The sequence below is a fragment of the Furipterus horrens genome, unplaced genomic scaffold, assembly GCF_987537825.1.
Source record: "Furipterus horrens unplaced genomic scaffold, mFurHor1.1.pri manual_scaffold_13, whole genome shotgun sequence".
In the NCBI taxonomy this organism is placed as follows: domain Eukaryota; kingdom Metazoa; phylum Chordata; class Mammalia; order Chiroptera; family Furipteridae; genus Furipterus; species Furipterus horrens.
This window is the reverse complement of record NW_028327183.1, coordinates 41132474-41150137: the sequence shown is the minus strand read 5'-3', so window position 1 is coordinate 41150137 and position 17664 is coordinate 41132474. Positions and strand designations below refer to the sequence as shown.

The window sequence follows — 17664 nt, the reverse complement described above, 5'->3', positions numbered from 1 at the left end:
AAAGCTCTGAGATACTGGGAGCTAATAATACCTACTTTAAAGGTGAGGAAACTGAAGCCCAGAGAGGTTAAGGGAATAGTTCCTGCCCACCAGGAACCTACTTTCTGAGGAAGAGACTGACATAATAAGTGGCATGGAGACAAGAAAGCAGGATGGAGTGGCAGTTGGAGGACAGAGGGCTTCTTGGAGGAGGTGGCATTTGGGACTTGAAGGTAGCTTGGGGGAGGATGAGGGAGAGTGTTCTTGGTAGGAGGATTGAAGGAAAGGTCTGGGAGTGAGGATAAACTTGGGGTGAGGGAAGGAGGAACAAGGCCATTGTGGTTGGAAGGGAGGGGCAAGGGGAAGGGTGTTGGGAGCTGAGTCAGATGGTTACACTCACAGGCCAGAGAGTAATAACAATCCTCCATGCCAGGTGTGAATCTACCAGCTCACTGCGTTCTCCCTGTAGCACAGCAGAGCAAGGGCTGGCAAACCATGGCCTGCAGGCAAATTCTGACCTGCTGCCTGTTTCTGTAAATAAAGTTTTATTGGAGCACAGCCATGAATCGGATCATCTCTGGCTGTTTAAGTGCTACAAGGACAAAGTTGAGTAGAAACTGTGCAAAGTCAAAAATATTTGCTATCCTGCCCCTTATAGAAAAACCATGCTAACTCCTGTTATAGAGACCACTTTATAGATGGGAATACTGAGGCACAGAAAGGTTACCTGTTAGCTAACAAGCAGCAGAGCTGGCAGCAGTTTAGGATCTCTGCAGTGGTACTGACTGTTCTCTGGACCTTGTTGGGTGTGGGAACCTGTGAGAACCTGTACTTGAGGGAAGATGGGAGCCATGACAGGGTTCTAGTAGAGGAGGGGTGTGATCTGACTTAGGTGCTCAGAGGACCCCTCTGGCTGACGGTTGAGAGTAGCTTAATGGGGGTGCAGGTGACTGCAGGGAGAACCCTGGTCCAGGCGAGAGATGCTGGCGCCCTGCACCAGGGTGGGTTTCCCTCTGGGCCTTGTTTCTTCCCTTCTGCTGTGGTCTTGCTTGTGAATTCTCCCCTGCTTCCTCTTTCTCTGGCCTCTTGGTTTCCCCTCTTTCTCCCAGGTTTCAATTCCTCCATCCCTCCCCTGCCCTTCCCAGGCCCTGGGTCCTGAACTGTTGCCTTGCCCATGGGTGCCCTGAGGGAGGGCTGTGTGAGTGTGAGGTTCCTTTGTCTGTGGACAGCATTGGTCTGGGTGAGGGGGCCCTGAGGTCCTTCCAGCCCAGCCCAGCCCAGGGTAGCAATGTGGTTACTCCTGCCACAGGTCTGGGAGCCACAGAGGGTGTAGTGGGGTGGGGTGGGAGCAGGAGGTGTTCACTGTGTAAGGACACACAGCCATTGTCACTGTCCTGTGTGGAGACAAATGAAAGGACAGTGACTCACTGCAGCCCCGTGAGCATGTGGCCCGTGTGCGCACACAGTCACACATACAGGGGTTGAAGTACGGACAGGGTCCCACAGCCATGCAGACACAGCGAACACACCAAGGCTCCTGCAGCAGGCATGGCCCACGAATGCCACCCCATTACATCCACACAGCCCAGCCTGGAGCTTCACTGGGACCCAACGCAAGCAGAGACTTCAACAGCGACACAGCAAAACACACCCACAGAAATGCATTCTGAAGGCTCATGCTCACAACCACCGCACACCATGGATTCAGAGATGGTGCCACACACACAGACACACACCTCACAGCATAAGGAAACGAAACATACTAGCGGGGACCCATCAGCAGTTACGCAAACATCCTCTGTGGATGGGGTCACAGTCACAAACAGGCACACACAGTACTCACGCACACGACCTGACCTGTCAGTCCCACCCAGACACACACCACACACGGAGATCTGACACGTCACGATCACACAGACTGCCAGGCGGTCGTGCCCACTCGGTCTGACATTTCACGGCCCCACACCCTCAGGCCTGGGGAGTCCCACATGGCACTGCAGACAGCAGCCAACCCGTCATAGCCAGACACACTGTCACACCCCGGGTCCCAGACGGCGCAGTCCCACACACCCAGACACACCCCCAGGGTCGCAGCCCTCACACGCCCAGCTCGTGCCTGGGCCCCAGGACAAGTCCCGGCCGCATACAAGGATTCACTCACACTCCTGGTGCCCGAGCCCTGGCTACTCCCTCGTGACACACCCCACCCACCTGCCTGCTGCCTCCAAGGAAACTTGCAGGCTCAGCACCTTCTCACCGAGTGCGCACTGCTCCTGCCCTTCCCCCACTCCCCAGGGTGGTTAGGCCATGAGAGAGTAAGGCAGCTCAGGCCCCCAACCAACCGCAGGGGCAGGGCTGAGGGGTTCAGGGTGCCCTGCTCTCCTCCCCCTCCTCTGGGCAGGCCAGGGCAGGGAGGGAAGTTATGAGGGGGGAGCCTGGGTTCCGGCTGGAGCCCCAGCTTCCTATCCAGCCCCCACAGGGCAGGAAGCAGGGTCGGGGGAGGCCAGCTCAGGCCTTCCTGCCCCTCCCCCAGACAGGCCTGGGGCTGAGGTCAGTGGGTGAGAGAGACAGAGACACACACACACAGACAACCCCATCCCCTAAATCTCTGGACATCCCGAGTGTTTTGCTCTTGTGTTTTTAATGTGAATTGGAATGTATTGAGGACACCTTTGCATGTGTATCCCCAAGTTTTGTGGTGTGAGTTCTGTGTGCCTAGCATGGGAGTCTCCAACACACTGGCTGGGTACCTGGGGGCTGTGTTGGGTATTCCCAGTGCACGTTCAAATCCGTGTTGGCAACTGCCGCATTCCTGGTGTGTGGATTTGCTGCTCAAGCTCGTGTGCTCGCTGGGCTCTGTATCTTGACACGTGGCTTGGGAGGTCTGTGTATAAATGGGTCGTATACCTGGGGCATGTTACGTGTCTGAATTTTTTTTTAGCTATTCTTCTCCAGGTGTGCGTTTGTGTATTCTTAGCGTAAGTTTGACTTGAAATGTGGGTGTTTTCTGTGTATGTTTATGCGTCTGTGAGAAAGGTGTGTTTCCAGGAGGTACTGTGTTTTCTTACACGAGCTGTTTGCAGTGCGTGTGACAGTTCCCAGGGTCTGTGAGTGAGCCGTTTCTGGGTCACACATTGTGACCAGAGCATGCATCGCTGGTGCTCTGAGCATTGTGTGTCCCTGGGGTGTGTCTCCAGCATGCCTGCTGTCATTCTCCCTGTGTGAATGAAGGTGCCCATCGTGGGGATTGGTGTCCTCAGACCCTGTGAGCAGGTGGCATCTGTATCGTGTCTCCACGTGTGGGCTGGTGGCTTCAGTGTGTGAGCAGCTGTGGGTTCCCGTTTTGCCCCACCCTCCAGTTCTCAGTGGGGTGTGTGCGTCCACACTCATGAGCACTTTGTGCAGGTGTCTCCAGGGGAGGGGGCATCGTGAGTCCTCAGTGAAGCCGCTGGCACCCTGGGCAACATGCCTGGTGGCTTCTGTGCCGAGTGGAGGCCGCATCTGCGGCGTGTCCCCTCGCCGGCTGGTGCCACGCTGGCTCAGGATGGCTGTGGCGGGCAGGGCAGGGCAGGGCAGGGGTTGCGGTGGGCACTGGCCCCACGCCCGGCCTTCGGTATAAATATCCCGGGCTGCCGGCAGCAGTGTTTACTCTGTCCCAGTCTGGGGGCGGTGGCAGCCCGGCAGGTCCTGGGGGCCAGTTACGGGGGGTGAGGGGTGTGTGTGTGACCAGGCCACAGGACAGACACTTCCTTCTGGTCAGACAGGCCGCAACCCTGCTACCCCTTCCTGTCCCTTTGCTGGGTGGGGGTGACTTCTCATTGTGGGCTCCCAGGGGCCACCAGTGAACCTGTAACCTGGACATCCCCTCTGGGCTTCCCAGGGTTTGGGAGCCAGAGACAGATGGGGTGAGGGGGTTGGGCCGAGACAGCACAGAGAGGAATAGGAAAAAGTGAGGGTGAAGAGGAGCAGGAGTGACAGTGAGGGGAGGCCCCAACAGAAAGGCAGGGGAAATGGGGCCATGAGACAGTGACAGAGCTCAGGCCCCAGATGTCAGGGAATGACGAGGGAGAGGAGGCAGAGCCCAGGAAGAACAAGGAGGAAGAGAAGGGCATGAAGGGACAGTGACAGCCAGAGGTACAGAGACAATGAAAGGGTGACAGAGTGGGGCAAAGGAAGAAGCGACAACGGACAGGGACGGCAGGCAGTGGAGAGGGGTGGGGAGTCATCTGTGTCAGCGCTGGCAGGACCCACAGAGGTGTCAGACGCGGGGGGTGGAAGCCGGCAGGGCCCAGGAGGACAGACAGCAGACTGGGGGTGGGTGCCGGATGTTCGAGGAGGGGCTCTCCCCAGCAGGGCCCTCCCTCCCTGACTCAGCCTCTCCACCCACTCCAACCCCAGACCTAGGAGTGAGGGACAGGCCACTCGGGCACCTCGAGGTCTCAGCTGCTCTGAGGCTGTGACCTGGGGGATGTGTCCCTTCATCACTGTGACCAGCTCCACCTCTGTCTCAGCTACAGATGCTCCCTGCCTCCACCACCTGACTCACCCTAATCCTTACTCAACTGCTGTCCCTCATCACTTAAAATAAAACCAACTTATGTATGGCAAAGTACATCACAGATTTAATCATCTAACAATGGACTGGTGAAAGATGGGCACTGAGGGCTGATGCCTGTAGGATGAGCGCGGTGGCAGCCCGAGTGCCTGAGCCCAAGTCCCGGGAGACAAAGGTCTCTCCTGGGAGTCTACCTGGCTGTTGCCTCGGGTCTCCTCTGGGAGGTGAATTATCAACACTGATAGCCCACAACCCACAGGACCCTGTGACCTCTGTGATTCAAGTACTGCATTCTCCATCAAGATGATTCAATCGCATCTGCGTGTAGGGCTGGGTCTGGCGCTGGAGGCGCCCCCCCCCCGACCGTTAGCTGCTGTCACCAACAGCCACTTGGCTCCCCCTTCCCACTTGAGGATGTCTGTGTCATCAGCCCACTCTGAGTGGCCTGACACCTGGCAGGCAGGGTGGGAGAGCTCTCTACTAGGGTTTGTGGCTCTAGACCTCCATTGCCATCTCTGATGGCTGCCCTCCTTCCAGGGCCCCCCTACCAGCCAAGTCCATAGCTTGAAGGGGTGTCTGGAGGGTTTGGCGCGGCCTCAGGCACCTTGCTTGAGCCTGGCACAACATAGGATGGCTCAGAAACCACAACTTTCCTTTTTTTTAAGTTTCACCGAACAGCCTGAATGTCCCTCACCCCATCCAGCTTTCACTTTCTGTGTCTGGCTCTAATTCTGGTTGACCCAGAGGGCAGAGCTGAGACCCAGGGGTCAAGAGCCACGGCCCCAGGAGGCATTGGGATCTCCACTCACTCTGGACCACATGCCCAGAGGCAGCTTGGTGGGTCCTCAAGGCTTGGCTGTGGAAGGATGCCACCGCTCCTGTGCCCGGGACTGAGATGCCCCAGGCCCCACCTCCCTGACCCTTGGCCATGCCCTCCAGCAGAGAGCCCTTTTCTACTAGGGGAGCATGAGCTGGGTGTGGGGGCATGGGAAGGCGGGATGCCTGGGTTCCCACAGGCCAGTGGCTGAGTCACCAGGCGGCCATCTGGCTCTCATTAGCCCGGGGAGGCAGGGGGCTCCACGGGGCGGGCCCTGTGGCTGGCTGGGGCAGAGACGAGGGGCAGCCTGTGTGTGTGGGATGAGTCAGGACCCATGATAACAGCCTGTGAGTATTTGGGGAGTGTAAACAGGAGAGGGAGAGGGAGGCGAAGGAAGTGAAGGAAGGGAAAATTGTGGCCAGGCAGAGGGGGGCCATGGGCTGGGAGGGGAGAGCCACCCTTCCATACAGTCCTCCCCCGACCCCAAGCTGGTAAGCCCACAATACCCAGTGCTGCCCCTGCCCACCCCTCCCAGGCCAGGGTCCCCATGGAGAGGTGACACCTGTGCCACCTCTGTGGTTCCCCCTATGTGAGGTCCCACTCAGCAGGGAGACGGGGGATGACACTGACCCCACAGATAAAGGCTGACAGAGGCAGCACAGCTGCCGAGAGATGGAGATGGACTGGCAGGAAGAACCACAGGCGCACAAGGCTGAGGGACAAAAAGAACACAACAGAGGCAAGGAGAGCTCAGCACAATGGGACAGGTAAATGACAGAGGCAAGGACTGAGAGGGGAGACAGTGAGCTGCTCTGGGGCCCAGGGGTCATTCCAACCCCAAGCTGGGTACTGGTGTCAAGCTGGCTGGCTCTACCTACAAAGGGCCCTGCTGGCCTCGGTCAAGGGGAGGACCTTCACCCTGTTGTGGCGACAGAGGCCAAGGCAGAGAGAGGGGGAGAAACAAAGGCAGAGAGGAAGAAGAATGGGGTGGAGAGAGGGAGATACGGAAAGCAGGGGACAGAAAGGCAGGGAGAAAAAGTGACCAAGACAGAGAAGGAAATCCAGAGAGGCAGCAACGAGAACGGGAGACTGCAGGCACGGGGGGAGGGGCAGCCATCGATGGGACCAGGCCCTGTGAGGCTGGTGGTGCTGGCGCCTGCGCAGGGCCCCTGGAGAAAGTCTCTGAGCCAGGCTTCCGTCAGGGTCTTGTTGGGGTGGGGGCAGGGCAGTTGTGGTCGGGCCTTCAGTCCCTGTCTGGCTCCGGGCTGGGCGCATCCTCAGGCTCCTCCTCATCAAAGTACCTCTCCTCCTCATCCCGGGCCACAATGTCCAGATTGTCAAAGTCAGGGTTATCGTCCACGGTGCTGCAGGAGGAAGGAGCTGTCAGGGGCTGGCTCTGCCTGGGCCCCAGTCCCCACCTCTGCTCCTCACCCTCTGGAGAAGCTGGGGACATGGCTCGGGCCACCTGAAGTCAAAGGCCATATGCTGGCAGCTCTAAGTCCCAGCTAATCCGTGGGAGGGGGATGTTGGGTCTCTCAGGTCTTCAAACAAAAGGCAACATTTTCCAAATCAGAGATTTTACATAAAAATTTCTGGTTTCTCTTGAAATGCTGGCTGATGTGATGTGGTAACACTGGGCCCATATTGTCAAGGTACTGGTTCTCACCCAGGAAGGCTTTGGCCTCCAGGGTACATTAGATTGTCATGACTGGGGGGCTGCTACTGGCACCCAGTGGGCGGAGGCCAGGAGTACTACTCAGCATCCTGATGCACACAAGAAAAGCCCCTCACGCAAAACATAATGCAGCCTGAAGATCAATAGTGCTGAGGCCCAGAAACTGTCCTAGGTGACAAGTGATCCTAAAATGTGAGGAGTCTGGCTCAACTCCAAATCCGCCCCCAGCTCCCATCAAACTCACTGCCACGCAGGAGGCCCTGTCCTCTCGGATGAGACCTCCTACCCCTGCCCCCTCCTGCCCCTCCAGCAGCCTTGCTGTCCCCCCGCCAGCAACATTCTTCCCCCAGATATCTGTCGCTTGCCCTTCACTTCCTTGTAGAGCTCTGCTTAGAGAGCCTTCCCTGGCCACCTCGTCACCTGCCTCCCTTCCTTTTCCTTCATGGCCCATCATCAGTAAATGCTTGATGCTTCTTTGTTTTCTTCACTACAGTGGGACCTCCTTCAGGGCAGGAGACCACCTCATCAGTTTTGTCCCTACTTCGTCTCCAGAGCCCGGACACAGCAGGCATGAGGAGGGGACATACAGCGCTGCTGCCAGCAGGGCCCTCTGGAGAGGGGGCAGGCTTCAGTCCCCACGGTCCCCACTCCTGTCGCCAGGCCCAGGCACTCTGCTCACTGCTCTGTGGGAACTCAGGCTGCAAGGCTGGCCCCAGCTGGACGTGATTGGCCAGACCTGACTCCAGAGCTGAGGGAGTCCAGACTGAGCCCGTGATGCTGTCACCAGGTTCTGCTTGAGGCAGTGGCAGCCATGACCCCATGCTGCTGATGTGCCCCAGAGGTCTGCTTGTTTGTGGCATCAGAGCTGGGTTTGAAACCAGGGCCCCTGCTGCCACCCCGGGGCTCAGGGCCACAGGCAGGACTGCCTCAGCTGACAAAACCGCCTATTTTTTATTCTGACATTTCACTCTCCCGTGGCAAAACCCTTTCAGGGCAGATGGCCCGCGTGCCTTGCCCCTGGCATTATACTGGAGAAATGACCCACCAGCACTGTAGGGGCACCCACCACAGGCCCTTCTCTGCCACATGAGCTCTGCCAGGGGTCACGTCCTGTAGCACGAGGTCTCGGGTCCTGGCGGACACCTGTGAGGCCTTGGGGTACTGGCATCTTGCCAGGCCACCCCACTTGCTGGAGTGGAAATGTTTCAATGCTTTATCAATCCTGAGCTGCATGCTGGCCCTGCTCATCCCTCCTTACATTTGGGGAGAGAACTGAAGCTCTTAGGTGGACAAACTAGTCTAAGGTCACTCACTGATCTCTGGTTGATCCGAAACCCTTAGGCTGTCTGACCTGGAACTGTTCTGGTGCCTTCCAGCACCATGAAGGGAGGCCCTCTATGGAGGTGCCTGGGGTCTGGCACATGGCTGAGTACTGTGAAGTGCTGGGTTGGGGGACATGGAGGTAGGGGCATGGCTGCACCTGTAGTCAAAGTCCCCGTCCTTGCCGTCCAGAAAGTGCTGATGCATCCGGCTGGTGAACTCTTCCCGCAGGATCAGTCTCTCTTCTGAGTCAGGGACCCAGGCCTCCAAGTCTTTGCCAGGGCTCTGGTCTGTAGGGGGAGACACCCACAGAAGGGGTGTATGAGGCCTCAGGTAGGTGCTGGAAAGTCCAGAGAGAGCTGCGTCCTTGGTGCTGAGTGGCACTGGGAACACAGCAGTGACCAAAAAGGCTCCAGTCCCTGCCCTCCCGGAGCACATACCAAACAGAAAATGACAATCCAGCACTCTGGGGGCTGCAGAGCAGGGTCAGGACTGGACACCAGAGGGGTGGTGAAGGGAAGGCCTTCCTGGCAGAGGGAAGGCCACGAGCAAAGGCCTGGAAGTGAGGGATTACTGGGTGCTTTTGAGCAGTGGGGACAGAGATGCTGGAGAGGCTGGGAAGGGCTAGCGCACACAGGGCACTGGGATAAGTTAGGGGAGGGACTCAATGTCTTCTCTTGCAGGTGGGGCCCAGCCTGGTGCCATGGAATGGGGAGACGTACAGGCCCATGCCTGTGATGTCTGGATACTGGGACCTCCCTGCTGCTGGCCCTCACCTTCCTTGTCACTGTCCTCCACTTCTTCCTCCTCTTCCAGGCAAGCCTCCTCCTCCTCCTGCTGCTGGAGCAGCCGTTGCTGCAGCTCCCGCTCCTGGTAGGACTGGAGGAGCAGGTCAGAGAGTGGGCAAGTGGGTGTGCCATGGGAACCGGGCGTGGGCGGCTGGTGGGCTGGGGTGCGGGCGCTGAGCTCCTCCTGGGTGAGGTACTGCCCGATGTACTGCTCGTACAGCAGCGGGGCCCGGAACCGCATCTGCTCGTCGCTGAAGTACTCGCCCCCTGCACAGAGGAGACAGGGTGGGCATGGGGCCAGGAGCCTGTGCATGAGGCCATGGGCTGAGTGCTGGGTGACGGTGTCTGAGCAGACACGTGTCTGTGTGTGTGTGTAATCATACTGGTAGGAAGGTATGAACACAAATGTGTGAGTGCACACATTTGGATATGTAGGAAAATATGTAGATGCCTGAGGTCGTGTGGTCACCAGTGCTCATACATACGTCTGAGGACGTGTACGCATGTGTCCAAGCATGTCTGTGCACAGAGAGGCCCATGCACATCCTGGCCCCCAAGGCAGTGGTGGCCTGGGACCCGTGGACAGGTTCGTGCCCACATCCTCCCATCTGCGTCAGCACACTGCCCCAGGAATCTGCAGCCGGCGTGTAGCACGTTGAAGGCAGGCGTATGCAGTCTACAGGCTGTGTGCGCCTGCCTGCTGAGCCCCATTCTGGCTGTTGGTGCACCCCTGGAGATCCCTGCACTGCTGGGCACGTAAGTGTACGTCTGCGTGTGCACAGGATCAGGTAGGGCAGGGCCTCTACCCAGGTGTGGTTTTCCCGTTGGTCTTCCAGACCCCAGATCTCACCTCTCCCTGGTGTTCCTCTCTGCAACTACCCCCCAGGTGGGCCTGGCGTCCTCACCACCCCAAACCTGGGTCCTCTGCATCTCTCCTGTTGCCTATTCCTGCAGGGGCAGCTCTGTCTCTCAGATAACAGTTAAATAGACCCTGGTCCCTCCCACCTACTAGCCCTAGCCCTACCTCTGAAGCCCAAGGTGGGAATCTGCCCAAAATCCTGGCCTCTGGAACACCAGGGTGTGACCGCCCCTGTCCTGCCTTCCACCTTGCCCTCTTTTACCCCCAGCTTTGGTGTTTCCCCCTCTCCTTTTCCCTAGCTCTGACCATTACTCCCCTTTCTGGGTCTCAGTTTCTCCCTTTCAGTCTCTGATCTCAGTTTGTCACCCAACCTCCTTCACTGACCCTCTCCTGTCCTTTGTTCCTCACGTGTCGCTATGTCCCACTCTTTCCACTTCCCTCAGCCCGTGCCGTCTCCCTAACTAGAAACCTGACTCACTTTCTGCTTCATTTGCTCTCATCTTTTACCTTTAATTCTGGTCTTTGGTCATAAAACTGCTTGGTATGTCGCGATCAAATGTACTGATGTTTTCTTTCATGCTTTTCACATGTGTCTTGTACGACAGGGCCTTTGTGTCCCTGAGGCCATAAACACTCTCCCCTTTGTGTCCAGTGTGAGGGAGGGCTCTAACTGTCCTGAGGGATAACCAGCTGTCACAGTGCGCGGTACTGTGTCCTCTGGCCACAGATCTGACATGGTACTTCTGTCAGTCCTGCTCCCTTCCCCTATGCCCCGTTTGCCTAGTCTGCCTGTCTCATCCCATTACTTCACATGTGTACCCGTCTCTCCCTGTCCCTGTCTCAACACTTATCTCCCGGGACCTGTCTGTGTTTCTGCTCTTGCACCCTTCTTATTTGCTCTGCCTCAGGTTCCCTTCCCATCCAGCCCGTCTGCCCCCACACCTTGGATGAGCTCACGTAGGGCAGCATAGCGCCGGTTACGCAGGCGGGTGCGCAGGGTGCGGGGTCTTGCCGTGCCCTGCCGGGCCACCTCGGCACAGTAGAAGTCTGCTCGATGGTCACCACGCAAATGGTCAAAGCAGGTCAGGTGTTCCTCGCGGAGGCCTGTACGGAAACGCTCCAGGAATACCAGCGGCTTCTCGTGGTACAGCTGACCCAGGATGGCCACCTTCTCCTGCTCGGTCAGGTCAGGCTCTCCCTGCTGCTGGCTGCAAACGGGCAGGCGGCTGGCAGCCACGGCACGCAGCATAGCGCTCACTGCCATGTCCTCAGACCCAGGGGGGTTGTCGTCCAGGGACCTCGGCACTGTCTCCACTGTGTCCACCTTGTCCAGGGGTCTGGATGGAACTGGCACCCAGTTCAGCTCTCCCCAGTGCCCGGGACTGGGCCCCGTGCAGCCTGTGGGGATAGGGGAGATTCTTAATCTGGGGATGGGAGTCAGGGAAGGGGGAGTTGGTGGAAGAAAGTGAGTGCTCAGCCCCTCACTCACTTCATGTTTATTGAGTACCTACTATAATCTGGGCACCCGTAGAGATACCACAGTAAACAAGAAGTTGACATTTTAGTGGGAGACACAGATAATTAAAAACATAATTACTAAAAACATATACCGTGTCAGAAAACATAATATGTTTGGTGGTTCCAAGAGTTATGATAAAAAATACAGATGGAAGAAGGGAGGAATGGGAGAAGAGGCTGCAATTTTAAGAGAGAAGCTTGCCAAAAAAGTGACATTTCAGTAGAGACGTGAGGAGGTGAGGGACTGAGCCACAAGATTTCTGGAGAGAAGAGTCCAGCCAGCAGAAACAGCCAGCGCAAAGGCCCTGAGGCAGGAGTGCATTTAGTGTGGTTACTTGGTCCTTTACCACCTCATTCATTTGATTCACTTAATTCTTGCCTTTTCATTTGTTCAGGAAATTTAATACCTTTCACTAACTTGCTCACTCATTCATTCGTTTGTTCTCTCCTACTGATTTACAATTCATCCAAATACTCTTCAGGAACTCTAAATCTATTCAAGGTCCTAAGCTGGGCAATGCTGAGGAGTTACCCATTGATGGGGGAAATAGGCAAGATGAAAGACAATGCAGCCACTGGAAAGAGAGAAGCTGAGCACTAGGCAAACCTTGGTGAGAGCTACTTCTTGAAAGTGATGGAAACTGGAGCTAGGCTGCAGCGAGCAGAAGCTAAGTGAAGACAAAAAGAACAGACAACTCCTTTGGGTAGCTTGGCTGGGATAGGGAAGAGCAAGGGGGTAAGAGCTTCATGTGTGTGGGTTTCAGGGAGGTTTTTACTCACTGGCAAGAGAAGAGTGAGCTGGATCAGGGCAGTGGCTGTGGAGGGGACTGGAGGGGCGGTGGTCAGAAAGATGCCTGGGAGACCAAACAGACAAGCCCTGGGGCTGAATGACTGGGAGGTGAGGGAGGCATCCAGTTAAGATCAGAGGCTCTGGCACTGGCTGGTGTGGCTCACTGGATTGAGCCACTGGCCTATGAACTGAAGAGTTACCGGTTTGATTCCCAGTTGGGGCACATGCCTGGGTTGTAGGTGTGTGAGAGGCAACCAATCTCTCCCACAATGTTTCCCTCTTTGTCTCCGTCCCTTCCCCTCTAAAAATAAAATCTTAAATAAATAAAAAAAAAAAGATCGGGGCTCTGGCTCCTGGACTAGGCAAGCTGTGCCTGAGACAGAGATGTGGATGAGGAGCAGGTTTAAGGGAAGATGCTGAGGCCAGGTTGGAACATGGAATGTATGATGGGACCAGGGGACAGACAAGGGGAGGCATCTAAGAGACCACTGGTACATGGGACTACAGACTTCTCAGGAGAAAAATGCTTGGGTGGGGACAGAGCTGTCAGAATTATAGAACCAATACAAAAATTAAAGCTAAAGGAAATAGCCCTGGCTGGTGTGGCCCAGTGGACTGAGTGCCGGTCTGTGAACCAAAGGGTCGCTGGTGGGATTCCCAGTCAGGGCACATGCCTAGGTTGCAGGCCACGTCCCCAGTTGGGAGCGTGCAAGAGGCAACCACATGTTAATGTTTCTTTCCCTTTCTTTCTCCCTCACTTCCCCCCTCTCTAAAAATAAATACATAAAAATCTAGAGGGAAAAAAAAGATAGCCATGTTTTAAGTTCCTGGGACCTGTGAATGTAACCTTATATAGCTAATGACAACAACAAAAGGGTCTTTGCAGATGTGATTAAGTTAAGCATCCTGAGATGGGGAGATTATCTTGCATTATCCAGGTGGGTCCTACATCACAAGTGTCCCATTGGAGAGAGCCCAAGATTTTTTTTTTTCTTTAAAAATTTTAAAAAAATTGTTTTTCTATTACAGTTGTCCCACTTTTCCCCCCATTCTGAGAGGGCCCAAGATTTGACACACATGGAGGAGATGGCAATGTGAAGAGAGATGGAAGCACAGGTTGGAGTGATGTGGCAACAATCCAAGGAATGCCAGGAGCTGCCAGAAAGTGGAAGAGGCAAGGAACAGGTTCTCCCCTAGGGCCTCTGAGGGTGCCCTCTACGGTCTTGCTGACACCTAGATATCAGCCCAGTGATACTGATTTCACACGTTCTGGCCTCCAGAACGGTGAGAGAATAAATTTCTGTTCTTTTAACCTGCCTAGTTTGTGATAATTTACTATAGCAGCCATAGCAAACTAATAGAGGGTGAGCTTGAGAGATAAGAAAACAATTGGAAAGAGGGGTGTCAGAGAAACCAAGGGAAAACTTTAAAGAAGGGCGGACTTCATGTTGTCTAATAAGAAAAAAACTGAATGACACAGCAGCTTCAGAAGGTAAAAGCCAGGTTGCAGTGGGTGGGAGGTGAGGAAATGGAAACAAGTATGGACGACTCTTTAGAAAAGACAGATGATTTCTGGAATGGAGCATGGGATCAAGGGATAGATTTTGTTTTTAGGGTAAAAGATTTTTTTTATTATGTAAAATTTCAAACACACACAAAAGTAGAGAGTACCTCCACCCCATCATTCATTTTCAACAATGCCTAATTCTTGGCCAGTGATGTTTCAGCCTGCCAACCACATCTCACCTCACATGGGTTTTTTTTTTTTTTTTTTTTTTACTGTGTGGTTGCCTCTCACTTGCGCCCCCATCTGGGGACTTGACGTGCAACCCAGTAATGTGCCCTGACTGGGAATCGAACCAGCGACACTTGGCTCACAGGTCGACACTCAATCCACTGAGCCTCACATGGGATTATACTGAAGCAGCAGGATAGAATTTTCAGACGAACGAAACAAAAGCATTTTAGATACACATGGCAAAGCATCAGGAAAAATAAAGAGATTAAAGTGCAAAGGAGAGAGAATGGGGGAGCACAGAAATAGATTAAGGACCCTGAGGCGGCAGATGGGACTGTGAACTTCGGGGGAAGACGAAGTGGAATGAAATGGGGGAAGCCGTTGGTCTGGGGTAAGAAGAGTTTGCGTGAGGCAGGACGAGGATTAGTCCGGGGAAGGGAAGGGTCAGTGACAAAGTGAGGAGGTAACTTGAGAAGCAGGGCTGGCAGACTACGGTGGAGTAAGCCCGAGGCGGGGGAGAGGTTTACGTTAACCCGAGAATTAGCCTGGTACGGAATTGGGTTAGACTAGGACAAGGAAAAGGCTGCTTTGGGACGCGGAAGAAATTAATTTCGCGCAAGGGGGTAGGGTAAAGGAGGTCAGCCCGCAAGAAGAGGGGTTAATATGGCCAAAGCGGTGAAGGGGCAGGTAAACCCGAGAGCAGGTGTAGCCCTATAAGGAGTCCGCCTTCGCGCTCTGGAATCATTTCCCCAAAACACCGCAGCCCCATCCTCCCGCCGCCTCCGCATCGCCTGGACCTCACCTTCATTGGGTTCCCTAGTCGCCGCCGCAGTCGCCACAGCCTCCATCCTGGTTTTCTAAGCGTATTTAACCGCCACGGTAGGCTCAGCACACACAACTCGATGCCACTCAGGGGCCACTTCCGGGCGAACACTCGACCGGGTCCGGATGCTCCGCTACTCCCAGAACCAAAGTTCCGGGCGAAAGACGGACCTTCCTATGCGCATGCGTACCTCCCTCCGCAGCTGGGTCAGAGAGGCCCTTTTGTTCCGCAGCCCCTACCCCCATCCTCACCCCAACTCTGAACTACTGCGAAATCGGGAGTATCAGGAGGGAGACGAGCCATTGTTTAACCTGTTCACTGCTGTAACTCCAGAGCCCAGCACGCTTAAATTTTAGGATGGATGAATGGCTGGTTGAAATCGAAACCCTTCAGGGCCTCAAAGGGTTAGTGTGTTAGTTTAGACCCCGATCTAACCCCTTATTTCTTAACCACTTCAAAGACTATTTACTTTGTCGTTGCTCTGTCATCACACCCAGTCTCGGGCTAGCATGAGATAGGTGGTGAGGACCGGGACAATTTGCAGATGTGGAGGGAGAAAACCGTGGCCTTAGAAAACTGATTTGCTTTAGGTAGAGACTCGTAAGTGTGCTACCACGAGTAGACAAGACATGTCACCAGTGACCATCCTGGGTGTCCGGGGTTCTGAGGGACGGAGGGGGCTGAGATAGCTGCCACCCCTTCTTGGGGGATCAGGGAAGTCTTTTGGAAGGACAATACGCCCAAGCTGAGACCTGAAAGATAAATTAGGATAGGGAGGTAGGGAACTGTCTCGGGTAGGGGGATGGGCCAGGGGAGGACATGCATGGATACTGCTGGTTGCTGCAATGACTTCCTACGGCCTGGCAAGAGTTCTAATTAAAAGGCCTTGATTGGGATGCACAGGATTGGGAACCTTGAGAATCTCTATGCAAGATTGCACAAACATGTAGATTTGATTCATAGCATTTATAGATTCTTCAGGGAATCTGTGACTCCCCCAGAACAAACCACTGATCCGGAGTTCAAAGGGGGAGCAGCAAAAGATGAAGCCAGTGAGATAATCAGGGACCAGGCATAGGGCCTCTTAAGCCGTATTAAATAGCTTGAGCTCTTTTATATCCTGTGGGGAAGGGGCAGAAGCTACCAAGGTAAGGCTGGTGGTAAGGGAGATCTGTTAGGAGCAGTTGCCTTCCCAGGATATTTGCCACAAGGGATAGCTGTGGATTCCATTTAGACATTACCATTCGGCCAGCAGAGGGGGCTGTTACCCAACACATGGATCAGAGTTGGTAAGGGGACTTCCCAGACTGGAGCACTGGAAGCCCTGCCTGAGCAGGGCGAGGGGACAATTACTCTAGTGTCCTGTGGTCCAACTAGCCACCAATCTTGGCTCCTTCCTACGTTCAGATGTCCCACCCTGACCTCAGATGTCAACCAGTTAACCTTTTTTGTAACTTGTCTCCCCTTCACAAGGCTGAGATACTTTCTGAGGGGTGGGATTGAACTGGCCACTCCTGTGCCCCCAGGACTGTCCCCTCACAATGGGCCAGGAACACAGCATATTCAGAGGGAATGAAGAAATGACTCAAGTTGCTGGGGAAGGAGGGTGATAGGCTGTAGGAGTGCATTCAGAATGTCCTTTACCTTAGCTCACTCCTATTACATTTTTCCTCCTTGCCCACATTGGCAAGGTGGGCATTGTCCTGCAAAAGCAAAAGGTTCCCCCTTTTCTTCCAGGTCAAGGCACATGCCTGGGTGGTGGGTTTGTTCTCTGGTTGGGGCATGTACAGGAGGCAACCAATCAATGTTTTTCTTTCCCATTAATGTTTCTTTCCCACTTTCTCCCCCAACCCTTTAAAAAAATTTTTTTCCCCCTTCTCTAGAAGCCCTCACCTCACACCCCCACCCCAGGTTTGGTGCTATCAGCATTTGATGAGAGGTCTGTACTTCCGGACCAGGAGCCCTGGGAGGGCAAGGTCCAGCACTGCCTTGGCCATGCTGTGTACCCCAGCACCATCCAGACCAGGTACGAACCTACGAAGTACCTAACATACTGGCTGGATAAAGAGGCTTCCGGAATCTCCATTATACTGGACCCAGGTGCACAGGAATGAATCATCCTAAGTCCAGCTCACAGGCCAGGCTTGAGGTGGATAAGCAGTCACACCCACTGGCAATCCCCAGTCCAGCCTTGGTGTCCACCCCTCTGGCCTTACCTTACCCTCCACATCTAGGGACCTGGTTCCATGCCTTCTACACAAATTCCTGGAGATTTGGGGCTGTGAGTCGACTGGAAAGAGCAGGGATCAGGAACCACTTCAAAGATAAAGTAGGGGGTTTTAAACTGAGCCCCAGGTTTAAGGGGGCATCCCCAGCACCAAAAACAGGGCCAGGCACATGAATCCCTCAATAAGAGTTTAATGAATGAGTAAATAATGTCCCCTTGAAAAGGCCCCCACCCCAATTAAAGGCCAATTGCAGTAACACTTCAGGTTTTCAACCCTTCTTCCTTCCTGCTAGGAGGTGCCATGTCATTTATTGAAAGAAAACAAAACAAAACAGGGCAAACACATTTCTTAATAAGTGCAGTTTGTTAAAATCCTGTTAAAACATATGGGGCAAGGGGAAGTAAAAATAATCAGAGAATCACTGTAGGAAACACGTTTAGGTCTGGCACCTGGGAGATCTCTGGAGAGGAGGCAGTGGGAAAATTTCATAAAAGGGAAGGAGCCCCACCCCCCCACCTCCCCTTCTTCCCTCTCACCCGCTTAATCCCACCAGAAACTACCAAGACGCCTGGAA

The 17664-nt window shown here is 54.6% G+C and overlaps 1 protein-coding gene across 1 annotated transcript; it reads right to left on the bottom strand.

Moving 5' to 3' along the window:
• Positions 1 to 2601: 2601 nt before the first annotated feature.
• Positions 2602 to 14974, bottom strand: CCDC97 (coiled-coil domain containing 97). Its single transcript, XM_090260604.1, has 5 exons — positions 14842 to 14974; positions 10936 to 11391; positions 9123 to 9401; positions 8507 to 8636; positions 2602 to 6715 (listed from the first exon to the last, which is right to left on the bottom strand). Exons 1-5 carry the CDS (start codon positions 14885 to 14887, stop codon positions 6595 to 6597), a joined length of 1032 nt encoding a protein of 343 aa, XP_090116730.1. The 5' UTR covers positions 14888 to 14974; the 3' UTR covers positions 2602 to 6594.
• Positions 14975 to 17664: the final 2690 nt, after the last annotated feature.

What these genes read in the sequence shown, in the direction of transcription:
- CCDC97 (XM_090260604.1), bottom strand. Translation starts at nt 14,887, where the DNA reads ATGGAGGCTGTGGCGACTGCGGCGGCGACTAGGGAACCCAATGAAG. An exon ending in CCTACGTGAGCTCATCCAAG is followed by an intron (nt 9,402 to 10,935) that starts GTGTGGGGGCAG and finishes TCCTCTGTGCAG; the next exon opens with GGGGCGAGTACTTCAGCGAC. An exon ending in GGAGGACAGTGACAAGGAAG is followed by an intron (nt 8,637 to 9,122) that starts GTGAGGGCCAGC and finishes CTCCCCCTACAG; the next exon opens with ACCAGAGCCCTGGCAAAGAC.